The sequence below is a fragment of the Oncorhynchus mykiss genome, chromosome 5 (genome assembly GCF_057628025.1).
Source record: "Oncorhynchus mykiss isolate SJ-2025 chromosome 5, ASM5762802v1, whole genome shotgun sequence".
In the NCBI taxonomy this organism is placed as follows: Eukaryota; Metazoa; Chordata; class Actinopteri; order Salmoniformes; family Salmonidae; genus Oncorhynchus; species Oncorhynchus mykiss.
The window spans coordinates 51493958-51509511 of NC_143026.1; the positions used below are offsets into that span (position 1 = coordinate 51493958).

The 15554-nt window shown below is 43.6% G+C and overlaps 1 protein-coding gene across 24 annotated transcripts in view; it reads right to left on the reverse strand.

Moving 5' to 3' along the window:
- LOC110523998 (adhesion G protein-coupled receptor D2) overlaps positions 1 to 15554 on the reverse strand; it is a 160921-nt gene that overhangs the window by 66272 nt on the left and 79095 nt on the right. For 16 of the 24 annotated variants that reach the window (XM_090235112.1, XM_021603243.3, XM_090235109.1 and 13 more), the window contains 2 exons: positions 12686 to 12739; positions 8212 to 8407 (listed from right to left, as the gene is read on the reverse strand). In XM_090235112.1, coding sequence (XP_090091238.1) covers positions 8212 to 8407; positions 12686 to 12739 — 250 coding nt within the window. Of the gene's footprint in view, positions 1 to 8158; positions 8408 to 12685; positions 12740 to 15554 lie in introns of all 24 variants that reach the window. The other 8 variants (XM_090235117.1, XM_090235119.1, XM_090235118.1 and 5 more) reach the window with 1 other exon arrangement.

Consider the following 15554-nt stretch of genomic DNA (forward strand, 5'->3'; position numbering starts at 1 on the left):
GCCAAGATAATCCGTCCACCTGAGGTGTGGCATATCAATAAGCTGATTAAACAGCATTACACAGGTGCACCTGTGGACAATAAAAGGCCACTCTAAAATATGCAGTTTTGTCACAACACAATGCAACAGATGTCTCAAGTTGAGGGAGCGTGCAATTGGCATGCTGACTGCAAGAATGGCCACCAGAGCTGATGCCAGAAAATGTTCATTTCTCTACCATAAGCTGCCTCCACGTGTATAGTGTTGTGCGGTGAGCGGTTTGCTATGAAAAGAGTGCCGTTGGTGTTATGGTAAGAGCAGGCATTCGCTACGGACAACAAACAATTGCATTTTATCGATGGCAATTTCAATGCAAAGAAATACCATGAGATCCTGAGGCCCATTGTAAGGTCAATTAAAAAAAAAATCTGTGACCAACAGATGCATATCTGTATTCCCAGCCATGTGAAATCAATAGATTAGGGCCTAATGAATTTATTTAAATTGACTGATTTCCTCATATGAACTGTAACTCAGTAAAACCTTTAAAATTGTTGCACGTGGCGTTTATATTTTTGTTTAGTATAACTACACCCAGTCACGACAAAGGTATAGGCATCCTTCCTAACTCAGTTGCCGGAGAGGAAGGAAACTGCTGAGGCATTCTAGAAAACTGAGGACGAATCAACATTGTAGTTACTCCACAATACTAACCGAATTGACAGAGGAGAAAAAGGCAGCCTGTACAGAATAAAAATATTCCAAAACATGCATCCTGTTAGTAACAAGGCACTAAATTAACACAGCAAAAAGTGTGGCAAAGCAATTCACTTTTTGTCCTCAATACAAAGTAGTATTTTTGGGGCGAATCAAATACAATGCATTACTGAGTACCACTCCATATTTTCACGTGTAATGGTGGCTGTATCATGTTATGGGTGTGTTTGAAATCATTAAGGACTGGGCATAATCCTAGAGGAAAACCTGGTTCACTCTGCTTTCCACCAGACACTGGAAGATTAATTCACCTTAACTTAAAACACAATATCCTAGTAGCCTAGTGGTTAGACTGTTAGGCAAGTAACCAAAAGGTTGCTGGATCGAATCGCTGAGCAGACAAGGTAAAAAAAATCTATTGTTCTGCCCCTGAACAAGGCAGTTGGCCTACAGGGGAACAGTGGGTTGTCATTGAAAATAAGACTTGCTTAGTTAAATAAAGGTTGAAATTCAAAATAAAAACACATTGCCAAATCTACACTTGAGTTGCTTACAAAGACAGTGTATCAAGGCACAAGGCGAGACCCAAATGCAGACACAGGAGGCAGATGGTTGGAGTCTTACAATGTTTATTAATCCAAACGGGTAGTCAAGAGAATGGTCGTGGACAGGATCCATGGATCCGGAAGACATGCTGGGCCGTCTCCTTGGCTGAAGGTAGTTTGGGAAGAGGGATGAAATGGGCGGCCTTGGAGAAACGGTCGACTGCCATCAGACAGAGGGAGCCCAATGACAAAGTCCAGAGATATATAATACCAGTGTCGATGAGGAACCAGTAGTGGCTGCAGGAGGCCAGAAGGAGCTTGCCATGGAGTCTTATTTTGAGCACACACAGTGCATGCAGTGACGAAGGCAGAGACGTTAGGGACCAGTGGGCCACCAGAAGCGTTGTCGAAGGAAGGCTAGTGTACAACGGGACGCTGGATGACAGGTCAGCCTGGAGGAATGAGCCTATTCCAGGACCCGGGACCAGACTAGGGACAAACAGACGGTTAGCCGGGCCCCCTTCAGGTCCAGGTTGGGAGCGTTGCGCCTCACAAACCAGGTCTTCAATACCCCAATCCACAGTGGCAGCAAGGCATGAGGTAGGGAGAATGGTTTTGGAAGTCGAGGGTGTGGCAGAGGAACTATATAGGCGGGAGAGAGCATCAGGCTTCACATTTTTAGACCCAGTATGGTAGGAAATGGTAAAAGTTGAATCTGGTAAAACAGGAGGGCACACCAGGCCTGCCTTGAGTTGAAGCGCTTGGCTGAATGGAGATATTCCACGTTTTTATGGTCGGTCCAGAACAGGAATGGCTGTTCTGCTCCTTCCAGCCAGTGCCTCCACTCCTCCAACACCATATTTACCGCCATGGGTTCTCGGTTGCCAACATCGTAGTTCCTCTCAGCAGGATTGAGACGATGGGACGAAGCTTCTGGTCCTGGGCAGATCGCTGGGTCAGGATGACCTCCACTCCAACATCCGAAGCATCCACTTCCACCACAAATTGGCGCGAGGGGTCCGGATGGATGAGTGCTGTTGTTAACCGAGGCTTCAGGCTCCACAAAGGCTTTGTCGATAGCTGGAGACCATTTGAACGGTAACTTGGGGGAGTGCTGAGAGGGGGGCTGCCAGGGTGCTGTAATCCCGAATGAAACGGCGGTAGAAGTATGCAAACCCAAGAAACCGTTGCAACTGCACCCTGTACGTTGGTTGAGGCCAATCCACCACTGTTTTCCCCTTTCCAGGATCCATCTAAACATTGCCCTCAGCAATGACATATCCCAGAAAGGTGATTGTAGAGCGGTGGAAATCACACTTCTCTGCTTTCACAAACAATTGGTTCTCCAGGAGGCGCTGAAGGACCTGTCTGACGTGGAGTACATGTTCTTGGGCAGATTGGGAAAAAAAACAGGATGTCGTCCAGGTAGAGGAACACAACCCGGTTTAGCATGTCCCGAAGCACATCATTGACCAAAGCCTGGAAGACAGCGTTGGTGAGTCCAAATGGCATGACCTGACACTCATAATGTCCACTGGCTGTATTGAAGGCTGTCTTCCACTCATCCCCCTCGCGTATCCGAACCAGGTGGTAGGCAATCCATATGTCCAACTTGGAAAACATGGTAGCCCCCTGGAGAGGTTCAAATGCCGAGGGGAGGTAGGGGGTAACGATTTGACCGTGATATCGTTAAGTCCCCGGTAGTCAATGCATGGGCGCAGGGTCTTGTCCTCCACAAAGAAAAACCATGCGCCGGCAGGAGATGCAGAAGGACAGACAGCCAGAGTTGCCAGAGACTCCTCTATGTACTCCTCCATAGCCTTGGTCTCTGGTCCGGACAGAGAATACAGCTGACCCGAGGTGGTGTAGTGCCTGGGAGAAGATCAATGGCACAATCATAAGGATGGTGCAAGGGAAGTAGCACGTGCCTTACTGAACACTTCCAGGAGGTCATGGTATTCAGTAGGAAAAGCAGAGACATCCACAGTCTTGCTAACATCCTGAGGAGGATGACTTGGGGAAGGCTGTGCTGCTTGAAGGCAGTGGGAATGGCAAAAAGGACTCCAACACAGGATTGTGTTTTGTAGCCTGGAAAATCCCAAAACAACCGGAACATGGGGAGATGCAATGAGGAGGAACTGCATGGTCTCACTGAGGTTACAAGAAACCCGTAATTGAACGGGCACAGTACTATGGGTGACTTCCCCTATAGAGTGGACGTCCAGTGTCCTAGCATCCATGGGCACAGAGAGCGGCTGAGTGGGAATACCAAGCTCCGATGCTATCGTGGCATCCATAAGACATTCATCAGCCCCAGAGCCAATGAGTACTCGGAGAGACTTAGATTGGTCTCCCCACAGCACAAGAGCAAAAAGGGGTGTGCGGGTGATGGGAGTTAAAGAACTCCCAGTCTGACTCACCATAGTACTGGTACCCATTAGAGACACGGGTTTCCTAATAGGGCAAATGTCCTGCCCCTCCACAGTACAGACAACTGTTATTATTCATCCCCCGTGAGCGCTCCCAAACTGATAGCCTAGTTCGTCCCAACTGCATAGGCTCAGGAATATCCAAATCACCCATCGTAGATTCACGAGAGAGCTCTGGGGACTCTCTCAACTCCTCTCGGAAGAGCTGCCTGCCTTTGGAAACTTCCAGATTCCATAGGAGGTGAACACACCATAGCGGGAGCACGAGTGTGCCCGAGACCAGACCTCCTCTCACTTGCGTTCCCTTAAGTGTCCTTCAATTTGAATGGTTAAGGCGATAAGAGAGTCGAGGTCCACCGGCAGTTCCCGAGCAGCTAGCTCACCCTTTACCTCCTCAGATAATCCGTGCAGAAAAGTATCGAAAAGAGACTCCGGATTCCAGGCACTCTCGGTAGCCAACGTGCGAAAGTCCACCGCGTAGTCTGCCACACTATGGAGTTTTGACGTAAGTCAAGACGTTTTCTGGCCACCTTTCTCCTTTAAACCGGAGACTCAAACTCACCTCTGCCATGAATTCCTCCAAATGACCGCAAATGGCAGATTGTTGCTCCCAAACTGCTGTAGCCCAGGAGAGCGCCCTTCCCAACATTTGATCGGTCTGAAGAAAACAAAGAAGGCTGTAGCTCAAAAATAAGCGAGCAGAGAAAGAAAACCCTGGCAGGTACCAGGATTCCCCGAATATCGCTCTGGAGGAGGTACGAGGGGTTCACAGGGAGTCGGGATAGGCTGTACAAACTCACCACAGACAGGAAAAAAATTACTGGATGATTGGGGTTTTCCAGAGGTGGTAGACAGTCTGAGCTAACTCCCTGATTTGCTCCATAATAGCCTTTAACCCATGGTCATGGGTACAAAGTCCAGAAACAGGCAAGGGTCAAAACCAGGAGGACTAGAAAAAGGAGAATGCAAAAAGCAGGAGAACAGGAAAAAATGCTGGTTGACTTGGAAACATACAAGACGAACTGGCACAGAGAGACAGGAAACACAGGGATAAATACACTGGGGAAAATAAGCGACACCTGGAGGGGGTGGAGACAATCCCAAGGACATGTGAAACAGATCAGGGCGTGACACAGTGAATGTTCCAAAGTGGCCTCGTTACAGTTTTGACTTACAACAACCAATTTAACAGAGCTTGAAGAATTGTCTCAAGAACAAAGGGAAAATGTTGCACAATCCAGGAGTGAAAACATTTACCCAGAAAGACTCACAGCTGTAATCAGTGCAAAAATACTTCTACAAAGTATTGATTCAAAGGTGTGAATACTTACAGTACCAGTCAAACATTCAGACACACCTACTCATTTTCCTTATTTTTACTATTTTCTACATTGTAGAATAATAGTGAAGACATCAAAACTATGAAATAACACATATGTAGTCACAAAAAAAGTGTTAAACAAATCAAAATATATTTTAAATTTCAGATTCTTCAAAGTAGCCACACTTTGACTTGATGACAGCTTTGCACACTCTTGGCATTCTCTCAACCAGCTTCATGAGGTAGTCACCTGGAATGCATCTCAATTAGTGCCTAGTTAAAAGTTCATTTGAGGAATTTCTTTCTTTCTTAATACGTTTGAGCCAATCAGTTGAGTTGTGACAAGGTAGGTGTGGTATACAGAAGATAGCCCTATTTGGTAAAAGACCAAGTCCACATTATGGCAAGAACAGCTCAAATAAGCAAAGAGAAACGACAGTCCATCATTACTTTACGACATAAAGGTCAGTCAATACGGAAAATTTCTTTAAGTGCAGTCCATCAAACGCTATGATGAAACTGGATCTCATGAGGACCACCACAGGAAAGGAAGACCCAGAGTTACTTCTGCTGCAGAGGATAAGTACATTAGAGTTAACACCACCTCAGATTGCAGCCCAAATAGATGCTTCACAAAGTTCAGGTAACAGACACATCTCAACATCAACTGTTCAGAGGATACTGCGTGAATCAGGCCTTAATGGTCGAATTGCTGCAAAGAAACCACTATTAAAGGACAACAATAATAAGAAGAGACTTGTTTGGGCCAAGAAACACAAGCAATGGACATTAGACTGGAGGAAATCTGTCCTTTGGTCTGACGAGTCCAAATACGAGATTTTTGTCTCCAACAGCCATGTCTTTGTAGGGTGAACGGATGATCTCTGCATATGTGATTCCCACCGTGAAGTATGGAGGATGAGATGTGATGGTGTGGGGTGCTTTGCTGGTGACACTGTCAGTGATTTATTTAGAATTCAAGGCACACTCAACCAGCATAGCTACCACAGGATTCTGCAGCGATACGCCATCCCATCCAGTTTGCGCTTAGTGGGACTATCATTTGTTTTTCAACAGGACATTGACCCAAAACACTCCTCCAGGCTGGTTACGGGCTATTTGACCAAGGAGAGTGATGGGAGTGCTACATCAGATTACCTGGCCTCCACAATCACCTGACCTCAACCCAATTGAGATGGTTTGGGATGGACCGCAGAGTGAAGGATAAGCAGCCAATAAGTGCTCAGCATATGTGGGAACTCCTTCAAGACTATTGGAAAACAATTCTTCATGAAGCTGGTTGCCAAGAGTCTGCAAAGCTGTCATCAAGGCAAAGGGTGGCTACTTTGAAGAAAATCAAATATCAAATATATTTTGATTTGTTTAATACTTTTTTGGTTACTACATGATTCCATATATGTTATTTCATCGTGTTGATGTCTTCACTATTATTCTACAACGTAGAAAATAGTAAAAATAAAGAAAAACCCTTTTGACTGGTTTTGTATGTAAATTAGATATTTATGTATTTCAGTTTGGTCTGCTCTAATTATGTTTGTAACCAGTTTAAAATAGCAATGAGGCACCTCAGGGGTTTGTGATATATGACCAATATAACACGGCTGGCTAAGGGCTGTGTCCTAGCACTCCGTGTTGCGTCGTGCATAAGAACAGCCCTTAGCCATGGTATATTGGCCATATACCACACCCCCCCCCCCCCCCCCCCCGGCCTTATTGCTTAAATATAACATAGAAATGCCTCATGAGCTTAGTTAGACTCTTTTTCTCTGTCAGAACCCCAAATATGAGCAAATTTTACTCCATTGTGTGTAAACAATGTATAGCTTCAAAACATGGTTAAAACATAATTTTGATCTCCATGGATGGTCAGTCCTTGAACCCATCCCTCACCAGTTTACCAAAAAAGTGTCAGGCTGAGCAGTTGTTTGAATACCAGATTGCAGCTTTAAAGAAATGAGAAGATATAGCAGCTTGACTCTGTATTTGAGTCACTTACTAAGGAGATGCCACCATCCTTTTTTCACTGCTTTGAAACTTTCCTCTGCTGTGTGTGTGTGTCTGTGTTGTGTTTGTGTGTCTATAGGTGTGTGTGCATGTGCGTAAATGCTTTGTGTGTGCACGCGTGCATATGTGATTGCGTGCATGCATGGCTGTGTTGTGTGTTATCATGTGTGTTTTCCTCCCCTTCAATTACATTGACTCCACTCAGTGATACACGGGTCAGGGAACTGCATTAAAGCTGTTCAGTCTGTGCAGTCTGGACAGTGTTTGAGTCCTACAGAGGAGCTATCACGTCTGGGTTCACTCTCTGTGCCAAGCACCGCTCCTCGTTCACAACCTAATGCATCGCAGATTCGCTGTTCAATCAAAGCCAATACACATGTTTCCGCAGTAAGACTAGGATGAGATTGTTCTCGAGGAAGATGGTTTGAATAAATGTGAGGTTGAATTGACATGTTATGTCATATAAAAACACTTTTTTTGTTGATTAAATGACTCCAAACTCTTGTTGAAACCAAGATCCGGTTTCAGGTTTCGATTGAATAAAGTTCCATATTTCTCAGTCCTAATTACATAGGTTACTCAAAATCCTCTAAGAGGAACTATTATTGGTTTAGAAAAATCAGCAAAGGTTATTTGTTTTATTTTTGTTCCTGAATTTCATGATTGTGATCATGATCAAAGTTGTACAACATTTGAGTAATATTCTTATTTTGTATTTAATTTACAAAAAGGAGGACAAGAGCTCTGTCCTTCTTTTCGTAATTTACTTAGACAGTTGGAAGGTAGGCAGGGTACAGGTTGTAGAGGGGAAGACAGCAAGAAAGTACAGACTGGGGTGAGATTCGTACCCATGCCACTGTGGGCAATATGTCCATGGGAGTCTGCACAACTACAAACTACACTTGGCCACACTCCCACAACAGGGTAATATGTTTTTGAAGTGAAGAATGAGTGTCTAAATATTTTTGGGACAATTTAGATTATTTTTGTGAAAAGCTGGAGCATATTCTTTCAGCTGTCTTTCCCCCCCTTTCATTCAGCTTTCAGACTATGGTACGCAATATACAGCCTGAGATCTTGTTTTCGGAGTGAAATGCAGCATTCAGGATGAGGGTCAGAAAAGGAGGAAGTCATCGATTCACCTCTGTAGGTAGTACTGTCATCGGAACTGTGGGTGAGGGAGCTTGTGGCTCACCTCTGTTGGCGTTCTCCTCCACAGGGCCTGGGGTGTGGGGGTAGGTAAGGTTGGGGAGTGGGCTGGGCTGGCCGGAGCAGGTCTTATCCCCCCCTTCGTCCAGGCTGGGACCTTGGGGGCCCTGGGGGGAGGGCGTGGGGGAGCTGGCGGGCCGGGAGCTGGTCAATGAGCTGGAGGGTCTGGAGCTGGCACAGTTCTGGAGGGGCACAGGGAGAAGAGTAAGGAGTCAAGGACTTACAGTGTGGGAAAAACGTATTTGATCCCCTGCTGATTTTGTAAGTATGCCCACTGACCAATAAATGATCAGTCTATAATTTTAATGGTAGGTTTATTTGAACAGTGAGAGACAGAATAACAACAAAAAAATCCAGAAAAACGCATGTCAAAAATGTTATAAATTGATTTGCATTTGAATGAGGGAAATAAGTATTTGACCCCTCTGCAAAACATGACTTAGTACTTGGTGGCAAAACCCTTGTTGGCAATCACAGAGGTCAGATGTTTCTTGTAGTTGGCCACCAGGTTTGCACACATCTCAGGAGGGATTTTGTCCCACTCCTCTTTGCAGATCTTCTCCAAGTCATTAAAGTTTCGAGGCTGACATTTGGCAACTCGAACCTTCAGCTCCCTCCACAGCTTTTTTATGGGATTAAGGTCTGGAGACTGGCTAGGCCACTCCAAGACCTTAATATGCTTCTTCTTGAGCCGTGTGTTTTGGGTCATTGTCATGCTGGAATACCCATCCACGACCCATTTTCAATGCCCTGGCTGAGGGAAGGAGGTTTTCACCCATGATTTGACGGTACATGGCCCTGTCCATCGACCCTTTAATGCGGTGAAGTTGTCCTGTCCCCTTAGCAGAAAAACACCCTGAAAGCATAATGTTTCCATCTCCATGTTTGACGGTGGGGATGGTGTTCTTGGGGTCATAGGCAGCATTCCTCCTCCTCCAAACACGGTGAGTTGAGTTGATGCCAAAGAGCTCCATTTTGGTCTCATCTGACCACAACACTTCACCCAGTTGTCCTCTGAATCATTAAGATGTTCACTGGCAAACTTCAGACGGGCATGTATATGTACTTTCTTGAGCAGGGGACCTCGCGGGTGCTGCAGGATTTCAGTCCTTCCCTGAGAAGTGTGTTACCAATTGTTTTCTTGGTGACTTTGGTCCCAGCTGCCTTGAGATCATTGACAAGATCCTCCCGTGTAGTTCTGGGCTGATTCCTCACCGTTCTCATGATCATTGCAACTCCACGAGGTGAGATCTTGCATGGAGCCCCAGGCCAAGGGAAATTGACAGTTCTTTTGTGTTTCTTCCATTTGCGAATCGCACCAACTGTTGTCACCTTCTCACCAAGCTGCTTGGCGATGGTCTTGTAGCCCATTCCAGCCTTGTGTAGGTCTACAATCTTGTCCCTGACATCCTTGGAGAGCTCTTTGGTCTTGGCCATGGTGGAGAGTTTGGAATCTGATTGATTGATTGCTTCTGTGGACAGGTGTCTTTTATACAGGTAACAAACTGAGATTAGGATCACTCCCTTTAAGAGTGTGCTCCTAATCTCAGCTCGTTACCTGTAAAAAAGACACCTGGGAGCCAGAAATCTTTCTGATTGAGAGGGGGTCAAATACTTATTTCCCTCATTAAAATGCAAATCAATTTATTACATTTTTGACATGCGTTTTTATGGATTTTTTTGTTGTTATTCTGTCTCTCACTGTTCAAATAAACCTACCATTAAAATTATAGACTGATCATTTCTTTGTCAGTGGGCAAACGTACAAAATCAGCAGGGGATCAAATAATTTCCCCCCTCACTGTAATGATTGACTGAGGAAGAATAAAAACTGTAAACAAAAATAATACTTATATTTTAAGCAAAAAAAGAACAAAATGTGTGCTGAAAATAAATAGAATAAATGTATTAACAAAAAAATGTAGGAAAAAAATTATATTCAAGGGTAATAATATTTCATCCTTTTGAAAGCATTCAGTTGATCAAATATCTTGTTTTCGGGCTCGATTCTTCTCATTGAGTGCACAAGTTTTCCCCGCTCAGTTTCTTCTTTGTTCTCGTTTGGGGTTTTGATTTGGAGGCGCGCTTAGAGGAGGGGAGTGCCGCCAACAGACAAAAGGTCTATGGGCTTTAGAATGGAAAGCTGTCCTAGCCGACAACCTGACATTACTTCCTCCTTCTGCTCCTTGTAATTCATTGGCAGATTCTCCTACTGACCTGGATGGAAACCTTACAAACTATAAACAAACCCATTTAAGAAAGAAGACCATGTGCAGACCAGTTGACCACCCAGTTAAAATGGTGAAATCCCTCCATGGCATTGTGCATGCAATCAAAGTGTTTTGTGGCAAGTGCACTCTCTATCCATCTCTATGGGCGACACATTTCACAATTTGAACACATTTAAAACAGGGAATCTCTCTAAGAGACCAAAATAAACTCCAATCATTGAATCCCATTTGTTTGCACAGCTATTAAACAGACTTCAGAGAGCACCAGGGCACTTCCATGGGCTCGGCCTCTTGTATTACATATGTCTGTCATGAAGGAATGCCTAGCATCACAGATCTCTGAACAAACTCTCAAAGTTATGCCTGCCGCTCCCTTTACAACCCCTACTCAATGTAGATCTCCAGGAAACACACACGCACCCACACTGTTCGCCCCCGGCTTCCTATATCTTGTCAAAACTTGAATTAAGAAGACTTATTTTTTTACTAATCCACTTCCAATATCGATATTTCAGTGCTGTCAAAGCCACGGAACTCCAAGTATTGAAAAGGGGTTGTTTTTTATTTGGGTGGTGCAACTGACAGCTTTATTTCACAAAGCAATCTGGCAGTGTGTGTACAAGTGTGGGGTCATGAGGGTCACCAGGCAGTTGGTATCAAGCAGGCAGGCAACATTGGTCTAGAGCTTGTGTATAAATTAACTTGAAGGGGGGACTCCCGGAGGTCTAAAAGGGCTGTTTGCACAACCTACTGCATTTTGGGGCTGCTGAACAGCGGTCAATAGGATTATTAAATTAACAATGACAGAATGTCATTAGATGTAATGATTGGGGGTCATTTTTTGCTTCGCTGCACTATACCTATGCTGACATGAATGCGGCGCCGGATCATTTAAGAGATGTGAACAACAACGCTGCGCTGTGTATCCTCTTTTTTTATTTTTTTATTTCAATATTTGCTTTGATGTGCATTCTGAGAAATCTATGGACTAATGGCCATTTAGAAAACAGAGCTGAAACGAACAGCGTGCTTCATTCCAGTATATCTGGTTATGCGTCACACAATCATTTTACATCAACCTTATGAAACATTCATAAAAATACTTTTAGATAAAACTATTTTGTATGTCTCATTTATCTTCTGAAGTACCATATGCAGTAACGGTATGCTGCAAAGAACTGTATTCGTACCTTCCACCAGAGACGATACTGAATCCTATATTTTACAACTGGGGAGATATAGGGCATGTTCGGTCATCTAGAGCCAAATGTCTCCCATCTCCAGACAGACAGGTAGATACTGTATTTCAGCGGGATTTATGGGGCAAAATAGCATTAGCTAAAAAACATCCGCTGCATGGGCAAACTGGATGGCGGACTTTGAGATTGGAAAATTGCCAGAGAGCACTAAAAGGAGCACCCCCACACTGATAATACAGCTGCACGGTATATCAGCTACCCTGGGGTGTGTTTGCCCCCCCCCCTCCCGAGCCATTTTTTTTTTTTACTAGTCACAATCTTCACAGTGTCAGGAACTGTAACGGGGTCAAAAAGGAAGAAGGGGCGATATTCTAAAATCAATCTGCCTTTAAAAATGGTCTGATTCCCTTCTCAATTACCTGATGGTTGAAGGGTGGGGGGACTGGACTGGGGAACAAACTGCTCTGAGCCATAAAGCGTGACAACCCGGGAGAGGAGTTAATGTGATCACTCATAAGGGACGAGTTGCAGAAGGGGGTAGAGGAGAGGGGACAGTTGTTGTGTGTGAAGGGGGGTGGGGGGCTTTGGTTGGTGTGTGTATGTGTGGAGGGGGGCTATTAACTAGTTTTAAAGCGCTTTGCCGGAGCTAAGTGATTGCAGGGAGCAGGAGGGAACAGTATAAATAGTGGCCTGACACTTTAATGTCAGGGGACAGCTCGTCCAGGATTAGAAACTTGTAACCCCGGTGGTGCGGGTGACATTGGTCGGGATGAAGGTGCTGGGCCGGCGTGCGGCATAGGGGCTATTACAGAGGTGCGTGTTTGATGTATAAGGGCTTCTAACATGGGGCTTTCTGCCAGCGGTACAAAAAGCATTGCTCAGCGGCTACTTCTCACTGACATTGCAGCATTGATGTGGAAAAGAACATGGTGTGTGTACTATGGTGAACTATGTATGAACTATGTGGTGAACTATGTGAATCTGTACACACACACACACACACACGTAAAAGGGATGCTAGGTTACATACTGAAAAACGTAGCGCTTTTCTTCTCTCCTTGATCCTTTTAACTGTGCTCCGAACCTGCAGCAAAGAGAGATACAAGAAAGAGCGAGAGAGAGAGAGAGAGCGCGAGAGAGGGAGACAGGGCAATAAGAGAGTTTGACACAGAACATACCATGCTGTATTTGTATTTATTAAGGATCCCCATTAGCTGCTGCTTTGGCAGCACCTACTCTTCCTGGGGTACAGGAACATTAAGGCAGTTATATACCATTTAAAATATTACATTACATAACACTTTTCACAACACATATAGGTGTTCTCTCAGGCCACTACTCTACAATCAAATATCTACAATACAAATTCCATGTGTACGAGTGCGTGTCTTATCATGTGTGTGTGTCTCTTCACAGTCCCTACTGTTCCATAAGGTGTATTTTTGTCAGTTTTTTTCCCAAATCTGATTCTACTGCTTGCATCAGTTACCTGATGTGGAATAGAGTTCCATGTAGCCATGGCTCTATGTAGTACTGTACGTCTCCCATAGTCTGTTCTTGACTTGGGGACAATACAACACTTACAAAAACAAAACAAAAAATCATTCAAAGGCATCCCCCTGCATCTGGAAGCAAATTCAAAATAAAGAACAAAGTGGAGAGAGAGAGAGAGAGAGAGAGAGAGAGAGCGAGAGCGAGACAGAGAGAGAAACACACAAAGCACGCAGCACATTTTTTTAGGCCGATGAGCAGCACCGGAGAGGGGAAAACAGAAATGTTCCAGTTTGTCAGGGGTAATGGAACCTGAAAGTGACACATAGCGCCAGCAAACTAAGGAGACTACTTTAAGCTATCATCTGTCACATGGCAAGGGGAACCAACAAATGGAGCTATAGGAGGGAAAGGGTTGCACTAGCAGAACAGATTACATTTGCAGTGTGGAACAGTATCCAATAGTGCTGTTTGTTGCACACATAGATTACATCTCTTTTTTTGGTGGTTAAAGGTTTTGGGCAGGGTATATTTACAGTATGAATGCATATTACATTGTAGGCTATTTTTTGTATATATATTTATTGTTTCAGTAGAATTTGGTTTACATGAAAATGGAGCTACTAAAGTAACAATAGCAAGGCAAGGATTCACTTGAAAGTCATCAACTGAATTACTGATAGATATTTCCCTAAAGCTGGCTATTAACATTACTAGAATGTGTTTAAGGTTTCCAATGGAATGCTTTAAAATGACATTTTTTATTCATAATATATTTTGTGCGATTCATTTCATCATACCTCTTCCTACAAATTGGCTACATTTAAAACTGTTTTATGACTTTATGTTAAGCCTGCAGGAGTAATGCATCCCAATGCTGTTATTATGCATCGTAAGACTTAGCATAAGCATGTATGACCCCTTATGTCTCGTTATCAACTTGACTAAAACTATTTTGAGTCAGGTCCTACATGGAGAGACAATCAAATATCATAAGCCTTACAATACATTTTAAAGGCTCATGCATGCTTATAACAACAACAAAAGACACAAGTTCAGGCTTTACTGATCTGTATTCTATCGATCCTGTTTACTACTGTCACTGTGAAGCATTTCCGTCCAATGACGTTTTCTTCAATGAGGCTGGTAGCTGTCACCATACACTGTAAATTTGTAACGGGCTCCGGCGCACTCAGGGGCAGCCCGCTCCATTAGTGAATATGCATTATTTCTTATGGCTTCATTAGGCTGCGGCATGTCATAATTTATGACGCTACACTGAAATACACACACTAAAAATAGTGTGTGTGTGTCTGTCTATGTGTGTGTGGCAGGGGGATGTTTTGCATACACACAATCGCTGAGCGGGCCCATAATGAAGAGAGCAGAAGGCTCCTGACAGGCAGAATCAACAGAGCAGTGTCATATTCCACACCCCTATTAATCCTGACGGGATGAGGAGCGGCGAGCGTTTGAGATGAGTTTAGATAATGTTTACACAGCGATATTCAGGGGGAATCCTTTTGTTTTTGTTCATATCAAAGCTGGGGAAATTACGTGATATTGACCTGCCGAGCATTTGAAATGCGTTTGAGATGCGTTTAGATAATGTTTACCAACCGCTGTTAAAGGGGAAATCCAGGTTATTTCGATAGCATAAAAGAAAAGGCGAGAGGCAATTAAGTGACATTGACTTAACTAATAATTTGACAATGAAGGGAAGGGCATTGTTTTAGACGATTGTTATGCGGTTAAGGATTTCTGTTGCCTGAAGATTTTGCAGGGATGTAACCGCGAGTCTCCGTTGTAAATGGGAGAAAAACTATTAGCACATGAAAGACGTGCATGTACACACACCTGCCGACATCCTTAGAGTTGATTGAAATGAAAAGTAATCAAAGAGGAGGATGAAGAGCTGACCAAGGAGAAAAAGTGAATTGGGATAAATGATGTAATCATTCAATCAAGTAATTTAATATATGTTGCAATGGAGTGTAATATCAGTGGGTATGATATATGTAACATTGTGTTTTCCTAATTATGAAACCTGCAAACAACAAGAGTATTTTCCAGCTTTGCATTAAAATGCACAGTACATTTTAGAAAATTTTGGTAACTTTCAATAAATTAGAATTTGATTGAATCTTTTCAACTTTCATTGCAATCTATTCATTGCAATCTGTGTAACATGTAACTCTAATTGACAATAAAACGCACACTACTCATTGATGTAATTGTTCATATTGATATTTAGATTTAAGGGACCATTTGAATCAAATAACATAGAACAAATACATACGATCTATCACTGTTCTCAAAGAATAATGCTGAGTAACACTTTATAATAAATAGTTAATTACTGAACATGATTCAATTGTGTTACCTACTCCTATACAGTGATATAAGAA